At 45.7% G+C, this 13,345-nt stretch overlaps 1 protein-coding gene across 3 annotated transcripts in view; it reads left to right on the plus strand.

The window, feature by feature from the left end:
* The window catches only part of LOC119433272 (rho GTPase-activating protein 45-like), a 248,965-nt gene that overhangs the window by 182,869 nt on the left and 52,751 nt on the right, over window positions 1-13,345 (plus strand). For all 3 annotated transcript variants that reach the window (XM_049658783.1, XM_049658782.1, XM_049658781.1), the window contains one exon: window positions 8,319-8,382. In XM_049658783.1, the coding sequence (XP_049514740.1) occupies window positions 8,319-8,382 (64 nt within the window). The remainder of the gene's footprint in view (window positions 1-8,318; window positions 8,383-13,345) is intronic.

A 13,345-nucleotide genomic window follows, 5' to 3' on the forward strand; every position in this document is an offset into this window, starting at 1 on the left:
TTTTTTTTTCTTTTTTTTTTACGCCGAACAGAGCCGGAAATATGTGATCAGCGTACAAGGTTCATCTCAGCTACATCATGGGTACTTTAATATGACCTTTGTATATGTACACTACAGGAAGCGAAAGTATACGGAACACAGGGTCGCCGAAAAAAAAATGAATTTCTTCGCAATTACCGTGCAGAAACTGAGATTGACGATTACACCGGAAAGTTCGCGATGCCAAGTTTGGACTGCACTCCTCAATTTCAAGTTGCATTCGCGGGCAGTTGCAAAAAAAAAAAAAAAAAAAAATCGGCTTTATCGCGCAGTCCCTGGTCCGTATACTTTTGCTCACGGGTGTACATCTACACATACATTCGGCGAGACAGCTGTCACGGTTGGGAAAATCAGGGAGCGTTTGCAAGGAAAGCTTCGGCACTAGAAAGCGCTCGTTGTTTCTAGCTGAAGTCACGCGGTGGGAATTAATCCGCAGACCTCCGCGACACTGCCCCTCGCATCCATGCTGCGGATATTCGGGGCGTTAAACCGCTCGCTTATCGTCGCCCAGCTCCGCTTATACAATCTTCTAAATAACTGCAATGGCGGCGGTATCACCTTCCATTCTCCTCATTATACGCGGCGCGGGTGGGCGGAAACCACAAAGCGGGCTATAATCGACGCTCGCTTTTGACTTACGCGTGTTTGCCTTCTCGCCGGCTGGCTGATAAGCGTTGTATCAGTTCCGGTGCGTTCGTCGCAACGCGCTGTCACCTCGCGCATGTCTTGCGACCCGCGTGTCGCGTCTGTACGCCTTCGTCGTGCTCGGTGCGACCCGTCCGCGAAGCGGAGCGCGGCTCTCGACGACCGCTAATTTTTGAAGCCGGCGTGTGTGTGTGTCTCCCAAGTCGCCCGTTTTACTCGGCCGGATGGATTGTACGGAACGGGCTCGCTTCGTTCGACGGCCTCCAGCGATTGCGGAATGTGAGTAGAGACGTCCTCGCGATGTTAGAGGCACGATGCTCAAAGTGATCGAGCTGAAGCTTCATGTTCCCGAGCACTATGGCCATTGGTTAATAAATTTTGGGGTATTTTACGTGCCAAAACCACGATTTGATTATGAGAGGCACGCCTTAGTGGCGGACTCCGGATTTTGTCCACCAGGGGATCTTTAACGTGCCCCCCATGCAGGGGACACGGGTCTTTTTTGCATCTGGCCCTCATAGAAATGCGGACCCTGCGGCCGGGATTTGATCCCGCGACCTCGTGGTTTAGCAGTGCAACACCTATAGCCGCTGAGCCACCGCGCCGGGTTACCCATTGGGTAACGGACGACAAACGCACGAACTCATTGCAATGCAATACAAGTTCATTTCCATCAAAAAGATGAATGCGCGAACTCATTACTGTAGTACCTGAATCGCAAAAGGCTAGATGGGTTTATCCATGGTGTCTCTTCGTGTTCGTCTTGTTACTCAGTATGCCTTGCGGCCAATCACACTTTAAAGGGATATTAAGAAACACCTCAATCAGTTCAAACTGATAAAATAGTCTTTCAGAACTCTGTTTTCATTAATATCGGGGTAATCTGTTGATTACTATACAACATAAAATAAAGGTCAAAGTTCCACTTTTAAAATTTTGTGCCGAAACTCCGAGCCCTGGTACGTGACCGTGACGTCACAGATTTTAAGGTAATGTTCGTTTTTCTTTCTTTTTTCATATTTGGACCGTTGCAGTTTAGTGTAAGTTTTTGAAACTTGCTAAGTTCGATCTGTGGCTTCTCTTACTTTTTTCGGAACACAATGCAGTCAATCATTACCTATAAACAACAAGATATTACCCAGCCTCTAGCAGATGCTGTCAGAGTCCATGACGTCATGACAAGCTGGTGCGGGAACTTCAAAGCAGCGTCGCCACGTGCATCTCGCTTCGCGCCTTTTTCTTGCTTACTAAGCCTACTCTTACCACGAGAGTGGCTTTCATGGTATTGCAGAAAGGTAATTTACTAATAAACTTCAAATAATCTTTTAAACCAAGAGAATATGCTGGCCTCAGGAAGGGATATTCTACGTTGGATAATATCCATGTCATCAATTAGGTAATCGAGAAATCTGCGGAGTACAGTCAACCTCTCTATATGGCTTTCATCGATTACGACAAAGCATTTGATTCAGTAGAGATACCAGCAGTCACACAGGCATTGCGTAATCAAGAAGTACAGGAGGCGCTACGTGAATATCTTGGTCAATATATATAAAGATTCCACAGCTACCTTGGTTCTCCACAATAAAAGTAGAAAGTTACCTATCAGGAAAGGGGTCCGGCAATCTCTCCAATGCTATTCACTGCATGCTTAGAAGAAGTATTCAAGCTCTTAGATTGGGAAGGCTTGGGAGTGAGGATCGACGGCGAATGTCTCAGCAACCTTCGGTTTGCAGATGACATTGTCCTATTCAGCAACAATGGGGACGAATTACAACAAATGATTGAGAACCTTAATCGAGAAAGTGTGAAGAGTGGGGTTGAAGATGAATATGCAGAAGACAAAGATAATGTTCAATAGCCTGGCAAGGGAACAAGAATTCAGGATCGCCAGTCAGCCTCTAGAGTCTGTAAAGGAGTACGTTTATCTAGCTCAATTACTCACAGGGGACCCTGATCACGAGAAAGAAATTTACAGAAGAATAAAATTGGGTTGGAGTGCATACGGCAGGCATTACCAAATCCTGACTGGGAGCTTACCACTGTCGTTGAAAAGAAAGTGTACAATCATTGCATTCTACCGGTGCTAACATATGGGGCAGAAACTTGGAGGTTAACGAAGAAGCTCGAGAACAAGTTAAGGACCGCACAAAGAGCGATGGAACGAAAAACGTTAGGCCTAACGTTAAGAGACAGGAAGAGAGCGGTATGGATCAGAGAGCAAACAGGGATACCCGATTTTCTAGTTGACATTAAGCGGAATAAATGGAGCTGGGCAGGCCACGTAATGCGTAGGATGGATAACCGGTGGACCATTAGGGTTACAGAATGGATACCAAGAGAAGGGAAGCGCAGTCGAGGTCGGCAGAAAACCAGATGGGAAGATGAAGTTAGGAATTTGCAGGCGCAAGTTGGAATACACTAGCGCAAGACAGGGGTAATTGGAGATCGCAGGGAGAGGCCTTCGTGCTGCAGTGGACATAAATATAGGCTGATGATGATGATGATGAATCTTTTAAAGATGTAGTGTTTTTTTAAACCCCATCATTTGATTTACAGTCGGATCCGGATATATCGAATCTGAAGGGGATCACAAAAGAGTTTGATATACATATAGGTACTCCGATATATAAAATAAAAATTTTATTCAAAAATTTTGAAGGGAAATTTAATGCTGTTCGTTATACACCATAATTCGTTATATGCGGGTTCGATATATGTGGGTTCGACTGCATTTATTTTCGCTCTTCGGAGAGGGCCCCCCTGCCCAATAGGGGATTTAAAAAGAAAAAAACATTCTGGGGTTTTACGTGCCGAAACCTTGATATGATTATGACACGCGCCGTAGTGGGAGAACTCCGGATTAATATTGCCAGCCTGGTGTTCTTTAACGTGCACCTAAATCTAAGTACACGAGTGCTCTTGCATTCCGACGGCCGCCGCTACCGACATCGAACCCGCCACCTTGAGCCTCGGAAGCGCGACGCCATAGGCACCTAAACTATACCGTGGCGGGTAATTAAAAAACTAATTATCGAGAGTGCAGTAGATTGTTACAAAACGCGGCTTCTGTGGATCTTTGTGTTTTCTCGTGAAACAGTGGTCGTATATGACACACGGATATATCCTCCTAAGACCGCTTGTACAATTTATTGCACAGTGCCTTCAGTTCTTTTTGAAAATTCAATAGTAAGCGATTGCTCAAACTATTCGTTCTGGACCTGAAGTCCGGTGCGTGTGGAACTGTACAGAAGTATTTTGCTCATATTCTTGCCATGCTCTTTCGAGAAATTTGACTCTAAATTGATCTCGGCATCTGCGTTGTCGCTGACGGTGGAAAACAAGCTTAAAGTGTGGTTCGAATTATTTGAGATTGCGCGATAATTCAGGATGCAGCAGCAACGTGGCAATGTACTTCACATATATAGTTCCATGTTCATCTCTGTGTTTATTTAAATGAAATGCAGTTTTTATCATAGCAAACGTGAAGAGATTTTTGCTTCTACGTACATGGAGGTGCAGCTTCTAACATTTTGTCGTGGTATTTAATTTTGAAAAAAAATGTTTTGCACGTTCGTAATATACCACTAGACAATAAAAAAAACTAGTTTGAGGAGCTATTACACCCCAAGGCTTTATTAGGGTATCAGGCGGATATACGATCGTGTCACGTTATTGCCACCTCACAGAACACAGCTACGGCAGATAGGTGACGAATCTCATCTCGAGGCCTTGAAGCACAATTCACCGCTATCACGTTTCTTTGATAACGCCAAAGTGGTTTTGCAAACAAAACCATTCATACGCGGCCTTTTCTGTTATAATTCTCTTTTTTTTTATCTCTCACTCTGGCTTACCTGTATATGTGCAGTTTGTTTTGGACCGGAAACTATAGCATGTTGGCTATCGGTACACTTGTGTGCGCACTTTTTGATAATGAAATAATAAAGCTGATTGAATGATCGAACCACGGAGCTATTTTTCACATTCTTTATTTCTTATCATCCGCCATGGATAGTGGCCGATCCCGGTGATAATGGCAGCGCTGCACCGTTCGATCCGCACGGTAAACGGAGGAGATAGCGGCAGATTAATCGTATCTTTACAGATAACGACCCATTTTGTCACACATATATTGGGTGTCCCGCGTAACTTGAGCCAATCTTTAAAAATATGCAAATGCCATGTAGCTGGACAAAACCAAGGTAATGTTGTTGTTTGCGTCGCTTGGAGATTATTTTTGCATTCCGCCCAATTACATAATTAGCCTTAATTAATTATTCAGCTTCTCAAGTATTATTATTTGCTGAAAGTGTCAATGGGAAAGTTGTACAGCAATATGAAGAACTCCCGGTACAGCTTACTGTAGCTAAATACGTACGTAAAAGTTTTTCCAAGCATGAAAGATGCCCGCGAATACATGCAATGTGCCTCGAGCGGCCAGTCGCGCGGCAATTTTGCGTGTATTCGCGTACTTTTCTCATGCTTGGAAGAACGCTTTTATGTAGCACGTATTTAGCAACAGACAGCTGTATCGGGAGTTTTTAATATTGCTGTACGACGTACAACGCCTCTCTCTCAGGACAACTTTAAACCAACTGGACTCGAGACCGTTCTCTGAGTCAAAGATGCTCGGACCGTGGCTACACCCGTCACTGGCACAAAAAGCGATTCGTGCATTAGTGCAGTATTTTAAGTGCACCGGTTCAAGAGACCGCTTATATAGTGACCCGGTACATCGTCCCACGTGTACTCAGTGCTCACTCTCTCCCTCGTTTCCTCTTTCTATTCCCCCTTTCTCTTACCCCTAGTGTAGGGTAGCAAACCGGACGCTCGTCTGGTTGCACCTCCCTGCCTTTTCTCTTCTTGCTCTCTCTTTGTACAATTTTCCTTTCATCTAATAAGAATACTTGAGAAGTTGAATAATTATTTAAGGCTAATTATGTAATTGGGCGGAATGAAAAAATAATCTGAGAATCTTCAAGCGACGGAAAACAACATTCCCTTTGTTCTGTCCATCTACGTGGCATTTGCATATTTTTAAGGTTTGGCTCAAGTTACGTGAGACAACCGGTAGACGGCACTTTGGACACTCTTAGCAAGACAGGTACTTTAAGCGCTCGGTGAATTACTGAAGGGCCTGTTCTAAGATAAGACGAGTTTGAACAGCTGAACTGAAGAAGACAAAGAACTAACGGAGACAGCCAAGGACGTCGCTGTCAGCTGTAATAACGTCTGTATTTATTTTTGCGCTTGAGACCGGCTATATATATATATATATATATATATATATAATATATAATATATATATATATTATTATTTATTTATTTATTTATTATTTATTTATTTATTATTTATTTATTTATTTATTTATTTATTTATTTATTATTTATTGCACGCGCAAAAAAGATATACAGCGTCCGCGCCACGTATGGTAAATTCAGTTGTTAGTATAGCGACCTCCTTGTCTGTCTCCCCGAGTCCCTTGCTTTTTTACAGGTGAGCTGTTCAGAACTAGTCTTAGCTATGAACCAACTAGTTCAGTTAAATACTATCCTGTCCAAAGCTTTGCCGTTGTTTCTTTTCCTTTCGTCATTTTTGTATGTCCTGTCGGCTATGTATTTCGACCTACGGGCCCACATGTACTGTTTTCTGCACGTTTACGCCCACACAAAAAGGCGGACAAACCGCAGCTTCCGTGAAAAGAAAGTTATTTGTTGGTTACCTAGACGCACACTCGAAACTTTATGAGTGACTGCTGTGTTCGCATGCTTTAGCTTGGACTACAGTAGTCAGTGTCAGGCTACATGTATAGACTACAAAGATTTGTTTTCTTTACTTCAGAGAGCAGGTGGTCCGCATACTTTTGCTCGAGAGTGTACATCCGGAATAACCCTCTGTAGGTACCAGCCGCGATGGCGTAGTGGCTATCGTGCTGCGCTGCTAAGCACGAGGTCGCGGGATCGAATCCCGGCCGCGGCGGCCGCATTTCGATGGGTGGCGAAATGAAAAAAACGCCCATGTCCCGTGCACTTGGGGCACGTTAAGGTCCACTGGTGGTCAAAATTAATACGGAGTCCCCCACTACGGTGTGCCCCATAATCAAATCGTGGCAAGTAAAGCCCCAGAATTGAACTCAATTCAACGTTCTGCAGTCACTTAGGTCTCTTCGAACTCGTACTCCTCTGCTTGTACGAGTGATGTTGTTGTTGGTGATTACAGTGATGGATACACGGCCGATGGGAATAGGCCAAGAATAGAACGGCGCAGGCAAAATTGCGATAATTGACTCAATTTTCAAAGCTAAACCAATGCAAAGAAAGAAGAAAAGCAAGAGTCTTCGTTGCCTCTGTGGCTGGGGCAGTGCAGAAGGGCCAGGCCAGTGGATGAGACGAGAACATGTTTCAAAACACGTTCAACACTCCTAGCTTTCTAATCTTATCGTGTTCGCTTTTGAGTAGTTTGGTACACACATTTCGCGACTATGCAGTTTGCTACGCCATTTTCCTGCTTTTCTCTCAGGCCGTGTCGAAAGAGGAACTCGTGTAACCATCTCGCTTTGATGTCACAGATTAGGCGGCCGCCCTGCTCCCCACCAAGAGAAGGGAAGCGCGGTCGAGGACGGCAGAAAACTACGAGGGGTGATGAAGTTAGGAAATTTGCAGGCGCTAGTTGGAATCATCTAGCGCAAGACAGGGGTAAGTGGAGATCACAGGGAGATGCCTTCGTCCTGCAGTGGACATGAATAGGCTGATGATGATGATGAACCAGTGGTTGTATTTTGTCTGTGCCACCGTTAAACCGCTTAAGGACGAAACATGAATAACACCTGAAGAAAATGTAGATTTTTCGTCTAAATGTGCAAATGTCACCAGTGATAAGGATAGTGTCACAGGGCGGAAACAGCGAATCGATTACGCAAAAATGAATGCCTATTACAGCTTATTTATGAGCTGTGGCAGCGGCGCATAAACAAGATGGCTGGCCGAGCCGATCGCACTTTATTCCCGCCTAATCGTCGTCTTTGTCAACAGTCAGCTGAGTCTTCAGCGCGATGCTTCATTGCTCCGTAATATTATTCGACAAAAATAAAAATAAATAAAATACTTTGCGTTAACTTATTCAGTTTTGCTTCGTTGCCTATGAGCAATACCAGGCAGAAAACTGAAAGCGATCTCCACCACACGCCACCTGTGATCTCATGTGGAGCTTGCACAGGCAGTTCTCGTCGGATGTGAAACAGAGGTGTATACATTGCATTTGCTCTACTAACATTGAATGTGTGGTACCATTGCGACTGGGAATTTCGCATCCGTCTTTCTCCTCTGTCCGTGTTTTCGAAAGAAAGCGAGTTAGGGGTTAAAGAAGTTATCGGTTTCAAAAGAAAAGCGGTTAGCAGCAACGGTACGTGGTAGCACTATGCCCGAAACTTTCCGACGTCTCGTGCTTTTAACGCAAACGCGTTGCGCGTCTAGGTCTTTACCGGCAAATCATACTTTGTAACTTAAACGGACGTAAGCCGTCAACTTCAATAAAAAAACGCTTGCTCTCTCGCTCACCTCATTCTCTGTCGTAATGCCGAGCTCCTTTCTTCATCCTGCTGACGTTGATTTCTCTTTCTTTTGTGGTGCAGGGTGTCCGAGTACCTGATGGGAGACCTGGACACGGGCTCCACAAGCGCCATTGGGAAGGCGCGGGTAAGACCGCACCCTATCCACTCTCGGGATTCGCCCCCCGCCGTTACGTAACTGCGTACATACGTAATTTCCAAAGTTAGGTAGTGAGCTCACTTGCTCTCGCGGCCGGTCTATAAGAACTGCGTCTGCTTAAAGGGACACTAAAGACAAAAATTATGGCTTCTATATCAGTAAATTACCCTTCCACAATACCAAAAAACACCACTCTTACCGCGAGAAGACGCTTGGTAAGCCAAATAAAAAAAATGCGCTCCTAAAGGGGCAAGCTTGTCCCATATAACTAACACACTCGCCTTTAAAGAGTGATGTTGAATCGTTGATGGGGACAAACGAAGTTTTCGTTTTTGGTGAGTCATTGTGGTACGTAAACATGGTGAGAGCTGAGGCAGAGACGGTACACGAAAACTGCAAGTTGCAGCCGTGGTAGCCCATTGGCTATGGCAAGGCGCTGGTGAGCACGTCGGCGCCTTCCGATGGAGGCGGTATGCAAAAACGCTCTTATATTTTTTTATTTTATTTAGAAGTACCTCACAGGCCTCCAGAGAGGCATTATAAGTTAGGTGAGCATGTGGTACAGTTCAATTACACTTGAAGATAACTCAGCTATAAAACACCAGCAAGAAAACAAAATATCGCGCAATCTAAGAAAAAAAAATGTCATATCGTGCGTTGGATGTACCGCGGTCAGCACGCTCAACACGAACACTCCGCAGCGTGGCCTGGACCGGCTTGGACTGACGCCAGCGCCGCGAAGTGTTGGCCGCTGTTATCTCGGCATGTTTGCGGCGGCTGACGATGGGCTCTATTCTGGACACGCATGGCTAGAGTGTACTAGAATAAGGTATTCTAGTACACTGTACGCATGGCGGCTGCAAGACCGCCATTATCCGCCATCTTGTCTGTCATCATTGGCTGTCCAGAGGTCACGTGTAGAGTGTACTAGACAATGTTCTAGTATTCTAGTCACGTGTTTTGAAATTTGTGCCGGGAAACGGAAGTTTTGCAAAATGCAATTTTGCGTTTTCGTCAGAATGACGAAACGTGACGTGAAGCTGCAAGTTTTATCGACTAATATTTTTTTGTGGTCCTTGGCACCTATATTGCGACTTCAGCGCTTTAAAAAGAAAGTGGATGGTAGCGTGCAGAAGCTCGTGCAATGCATCTGCAATTTCGCGAATATGTGGTGGCGTTCCAAGATAGCCGGCATGTCAGCTTGTTCATTGGCTGAAGGAATATCCCGTGAGGAGCGTCACAGGAAGGGCCGTTTCGTAAACGTCAATTTGAAGTTGCGTGACGTTGCGCTGGGCCGCCATTGCAGAGTTTTTCCGCCATAATTTGTGGTGCGACGAGCCGCGCGAATTATGGTAATGAGCGGCCATATGCAACGGCGGTCGAGGGTCATGCGTATCGCCGCATTTTCCCTGTCATTTTGGGCCATGCAAATCTTTTGTTCACAACGCGTGCTCATAGCATTTGCATCGCTCTCGGGTGGTGTCGGCATTTGTGTTTTGAACCATCATTTCTATTAAAACACGTTTATTTGAAATAATATTGCTTGAAACTAGCGTCTTCTTGCGACTTTTTGCACTTTTCGCTACTGCGTTTGTATTTTAATCAATATTAATGTATTTTCGCGTCATCAAAGGCTATGACAATTGCGACTTTTTAATTTATAAAAATAAATGTACGCAAGGCGGCGTCTTGAAGTTTCCTCTCCCGGTGCGAGTAAGCAGCGAAGTGAACAAGAGATGGCAGTGCCGGCGCTTGCATCGCGCAAGCGGATACCTGTGGCGCGCGCAACGCTATCGATGATATTCGGCCGCTTCTCAGCCAGACGAGTCTGAGTCACTTGCGTTTCACCAGATAGCAATAACGCGGCCTAGAGCGTGCGCTCATCATCACTGGTAGCTAGGTCGCGTATGTTGTCTGAAGGTAGAAGGCAAGCGCGTGGACGCCAATATACGATGACTCATTCCATTTCCAGACGACACGCATCCAACTAATCAAGCAGACGACAGCTTGTGCGCATGCAGACGACGGAAGCGAGAAACGATTTTGATGGAATAATCGTACGCTTTGAGGTAGCTGCTTTATTTTTATTCAGGAGGAAGACTGTTTTGCTTTATTAAGATTGCTAGGTTCAATGCCCTTATTACAGTTTCTTATGCGAAACGTCAAACTTGCGTCACGTTACGAAAGCAAAACGGGGCCATCGGCGCCATTTTGCAGGCGTCGCGCCTACGTCACGCGCCTCGAAGAAAATGACGGAATGTCCAGAATAGCGTCCAGCGTACATTTCTTTTTATAAATTAAAAAGCCGCCGTTGTCATTGCCTCTGATGATACGAAAAGTCATTAATCTTGATTACAATACAAACGCAGTAGTGAAAAATGCAAAAAGTCGCAGAAGGTTTGTAATGTTCAACCAATATTATTTCAAATAAACGTGTTTTTATTAAAAATGATGTTTCAAAACACAAATGCCAACACCACCCGAGAGTGATGCAAATGCTATGAGCATGCGTTTTGAACAAAATATTTTCATGACCCCCAAATGACAGGGAAAATGCGGCGATGCGCATGCCTCTCGACTGCCATTGCATATGGCCGCTCATTACCATAATTCGCGCGGCTCGTCGCACCACAAATTATGGCGGAAAATCTCTGCAATGGCGGCCCAGCGCAACGTCACGCAACGTCAAATTGACGTTTACGAAACGGCCCTTCCTGTGACGCTCTTCACGGGATATTCCTTCAACCAATCAACAACTAACATGCCGGCTATCTCGGAACGCCACCACATATTCGCGAAATTGCAGATGCATTGCACGGGTTTCTGCACGCTACCGTCTACTTTTTTTTTAAAGCGCTAAAGTCGCAATATAGGTGCCAAGGATCACAAAGAAGTATTAGTCGATAAAATTTGCAGCTCCACGTCACGTTTCGTCATTCTGGTGAAAACGCAAAATCGCATTTTGCAAAACTTCCGTTTCCCGGCACAAATTTCAAAACACGTGACCTCTGGACAGCCAATGAGACCGCCAAGATGGCGGATAATGGCGGCCGTGCAGCCGCCATGCGCCTCTGGAGCGCAGCTCGATTTGTCTGGTCGACTTGTCTTTCGCTTGTGTCTGATTGGCGGGGAGAGTGCGCTCACTAGTCAGGTCCGTTTCACCACGTTTCGCTCGTGGCTGCGGTCTCACGCGTGCCCAGAGAACACGGTGCGGTTTGCTTGTCTCGGCAAAGCGAGATGGCGTGCGACAGCTCGGGCGCCTTTCGAGTTTCGCCTCAGAGCTGGCGAGGAGCACGCTCAAGTAGAGAAGGTTTCGATGGGGCCGAGCCAACGCAGTGAAAATAGATAACCGGATGAGGAGGGTAGTGCCGGCGTCTGTGACTGGTCCGCGCTTCCCCTTACTTAGCTTGCGGTGGCTCGTCAAAAATCGTGGCGGCGTGCAACGGAAGGTTAAGAATTCCGCCAAAACGGATCCTCAGCAAAGAACAGTTGGCGGAGTGATGTCGTATGCGTGCCGAAAGGGCTCGATAACGTTTTACTGCCACGCAGAAAGTTTTATTATACGGAAATAAACCGATGCTCTCCGGCAGGTGCGAGTAGCCAGTGTCTGAGCGATTGGCGGGCAACCATCTTCTATTCCTTTCGGAACGGGGCCAGTCTCCGGCTATTCAGAAAACAATTCATTTTTGTTCGGCATATTAACGCATCTTTACCGTGTGCACGTCACTTTGACGCGGTGAGTCCTCGCGGTTTTGTGACGGCGCGTGACAGACAGGCGAAGTGCGGGTGGACCGAAAAATTTTTGGCCAATCTTGTAGAGCTGATTGCAGAATTGGAATAGAAAAGTTTGAAATAGCTTTAGGTTATAGCGCCCAAGGATTCAAGAATAGACGTTTGAAACATGCACATACAGAAATGCTGACAAAAGATTGATTTCAAAGAATCAGAATAGAAAGATGCTAGAATCGCATAGAGTGTACAGAACCTGGCTAATGCCTGTGTCACACAAAAAAATAGGGGAAAAAAAATAAAATCTCATAAGCGCTTTTGCATAGCGTGCTCACCGCACCCGCAGCATTTGCACTTGCACCGTGGCATATTTTGGAGCCACTAAACCTATCGTGTACCTTATGTTTGTTTGATCGAAGAGCTATTCGGTGCTAACACGATATCTTGTGAACGCTGTACAGCTTGCGTAAACTGTGGGAAACACGAGAAGTGCCGTCAATGTTTCCGGCTGAAAAGCACACGGGTTCACAGTAGCAGCACTCGGGCAGGCTGTGACCTGCGTTCTGGCAGCAAGCAATATCGCGGTCCATATGGTACTGCGTGCCCGGTCTGTGACACCACCATCCAAAACAAGAAGGTGGCGCAGTCTTTCCGTTGGACTTGTCTCGGACTTGATCAAGCCGTCTTCGCCACCGCCGTACGACATGCCCAGGATGCCCAGGACACCCTCCCTACTTAAAGCACGGGATTCGAGGACCCTGTATTACCGTTTGTTATAAGAATTCTCTCATTATAAAAATCTGTTTGTCTGTTTCGAAATATATTTTTGAATTATGCCAAAAAGGCAGGCTTGCGAAGAAAAACAAAAGAAAAAGAATAGAGAGTGTATCGTGGCGTATGGATAACTCGTGGTTGAACATTTATGACCGCGGTCGTCGTGAGACAAGATAAATATCCTCGAAGTGGTGCGTCACGGCGTACACAGAAGTACTAAAGCACCTGCTCTTTTCATAACCTATTCGGGCGTTCCGTACGTTCTATATGTCCGCATGCTTCGGTATTTTCTTTGTGCAAATAGCGCAGAAAGAAAGAGAGGTCATAAGGGAAAGGCAGGGAGGCTAACCAGGCTGAGCCCGGTTGGCTACCCTGCACTGCGGAACGGGGATTGACAGATGAGAAGGTAGAGAGAAGTTCACACTTTGCACTGTACACACGCTGTCAA

This window comes from Dermacentor silvarum, chromosome 11 (genome assembly GCF_013339745.2).
Source record: "Dermacentor silvarum isolate Dsil-2018 chromosome 11, BIME_Dsil_1.4, whole genome shotgun sequence".
Lineage (NCBI taxonomy): Eukaryota > Metazoa > Arthropoda > Arachnida > Ixodida > Ixodidae > Dermacentor > Dermacentor silvarum.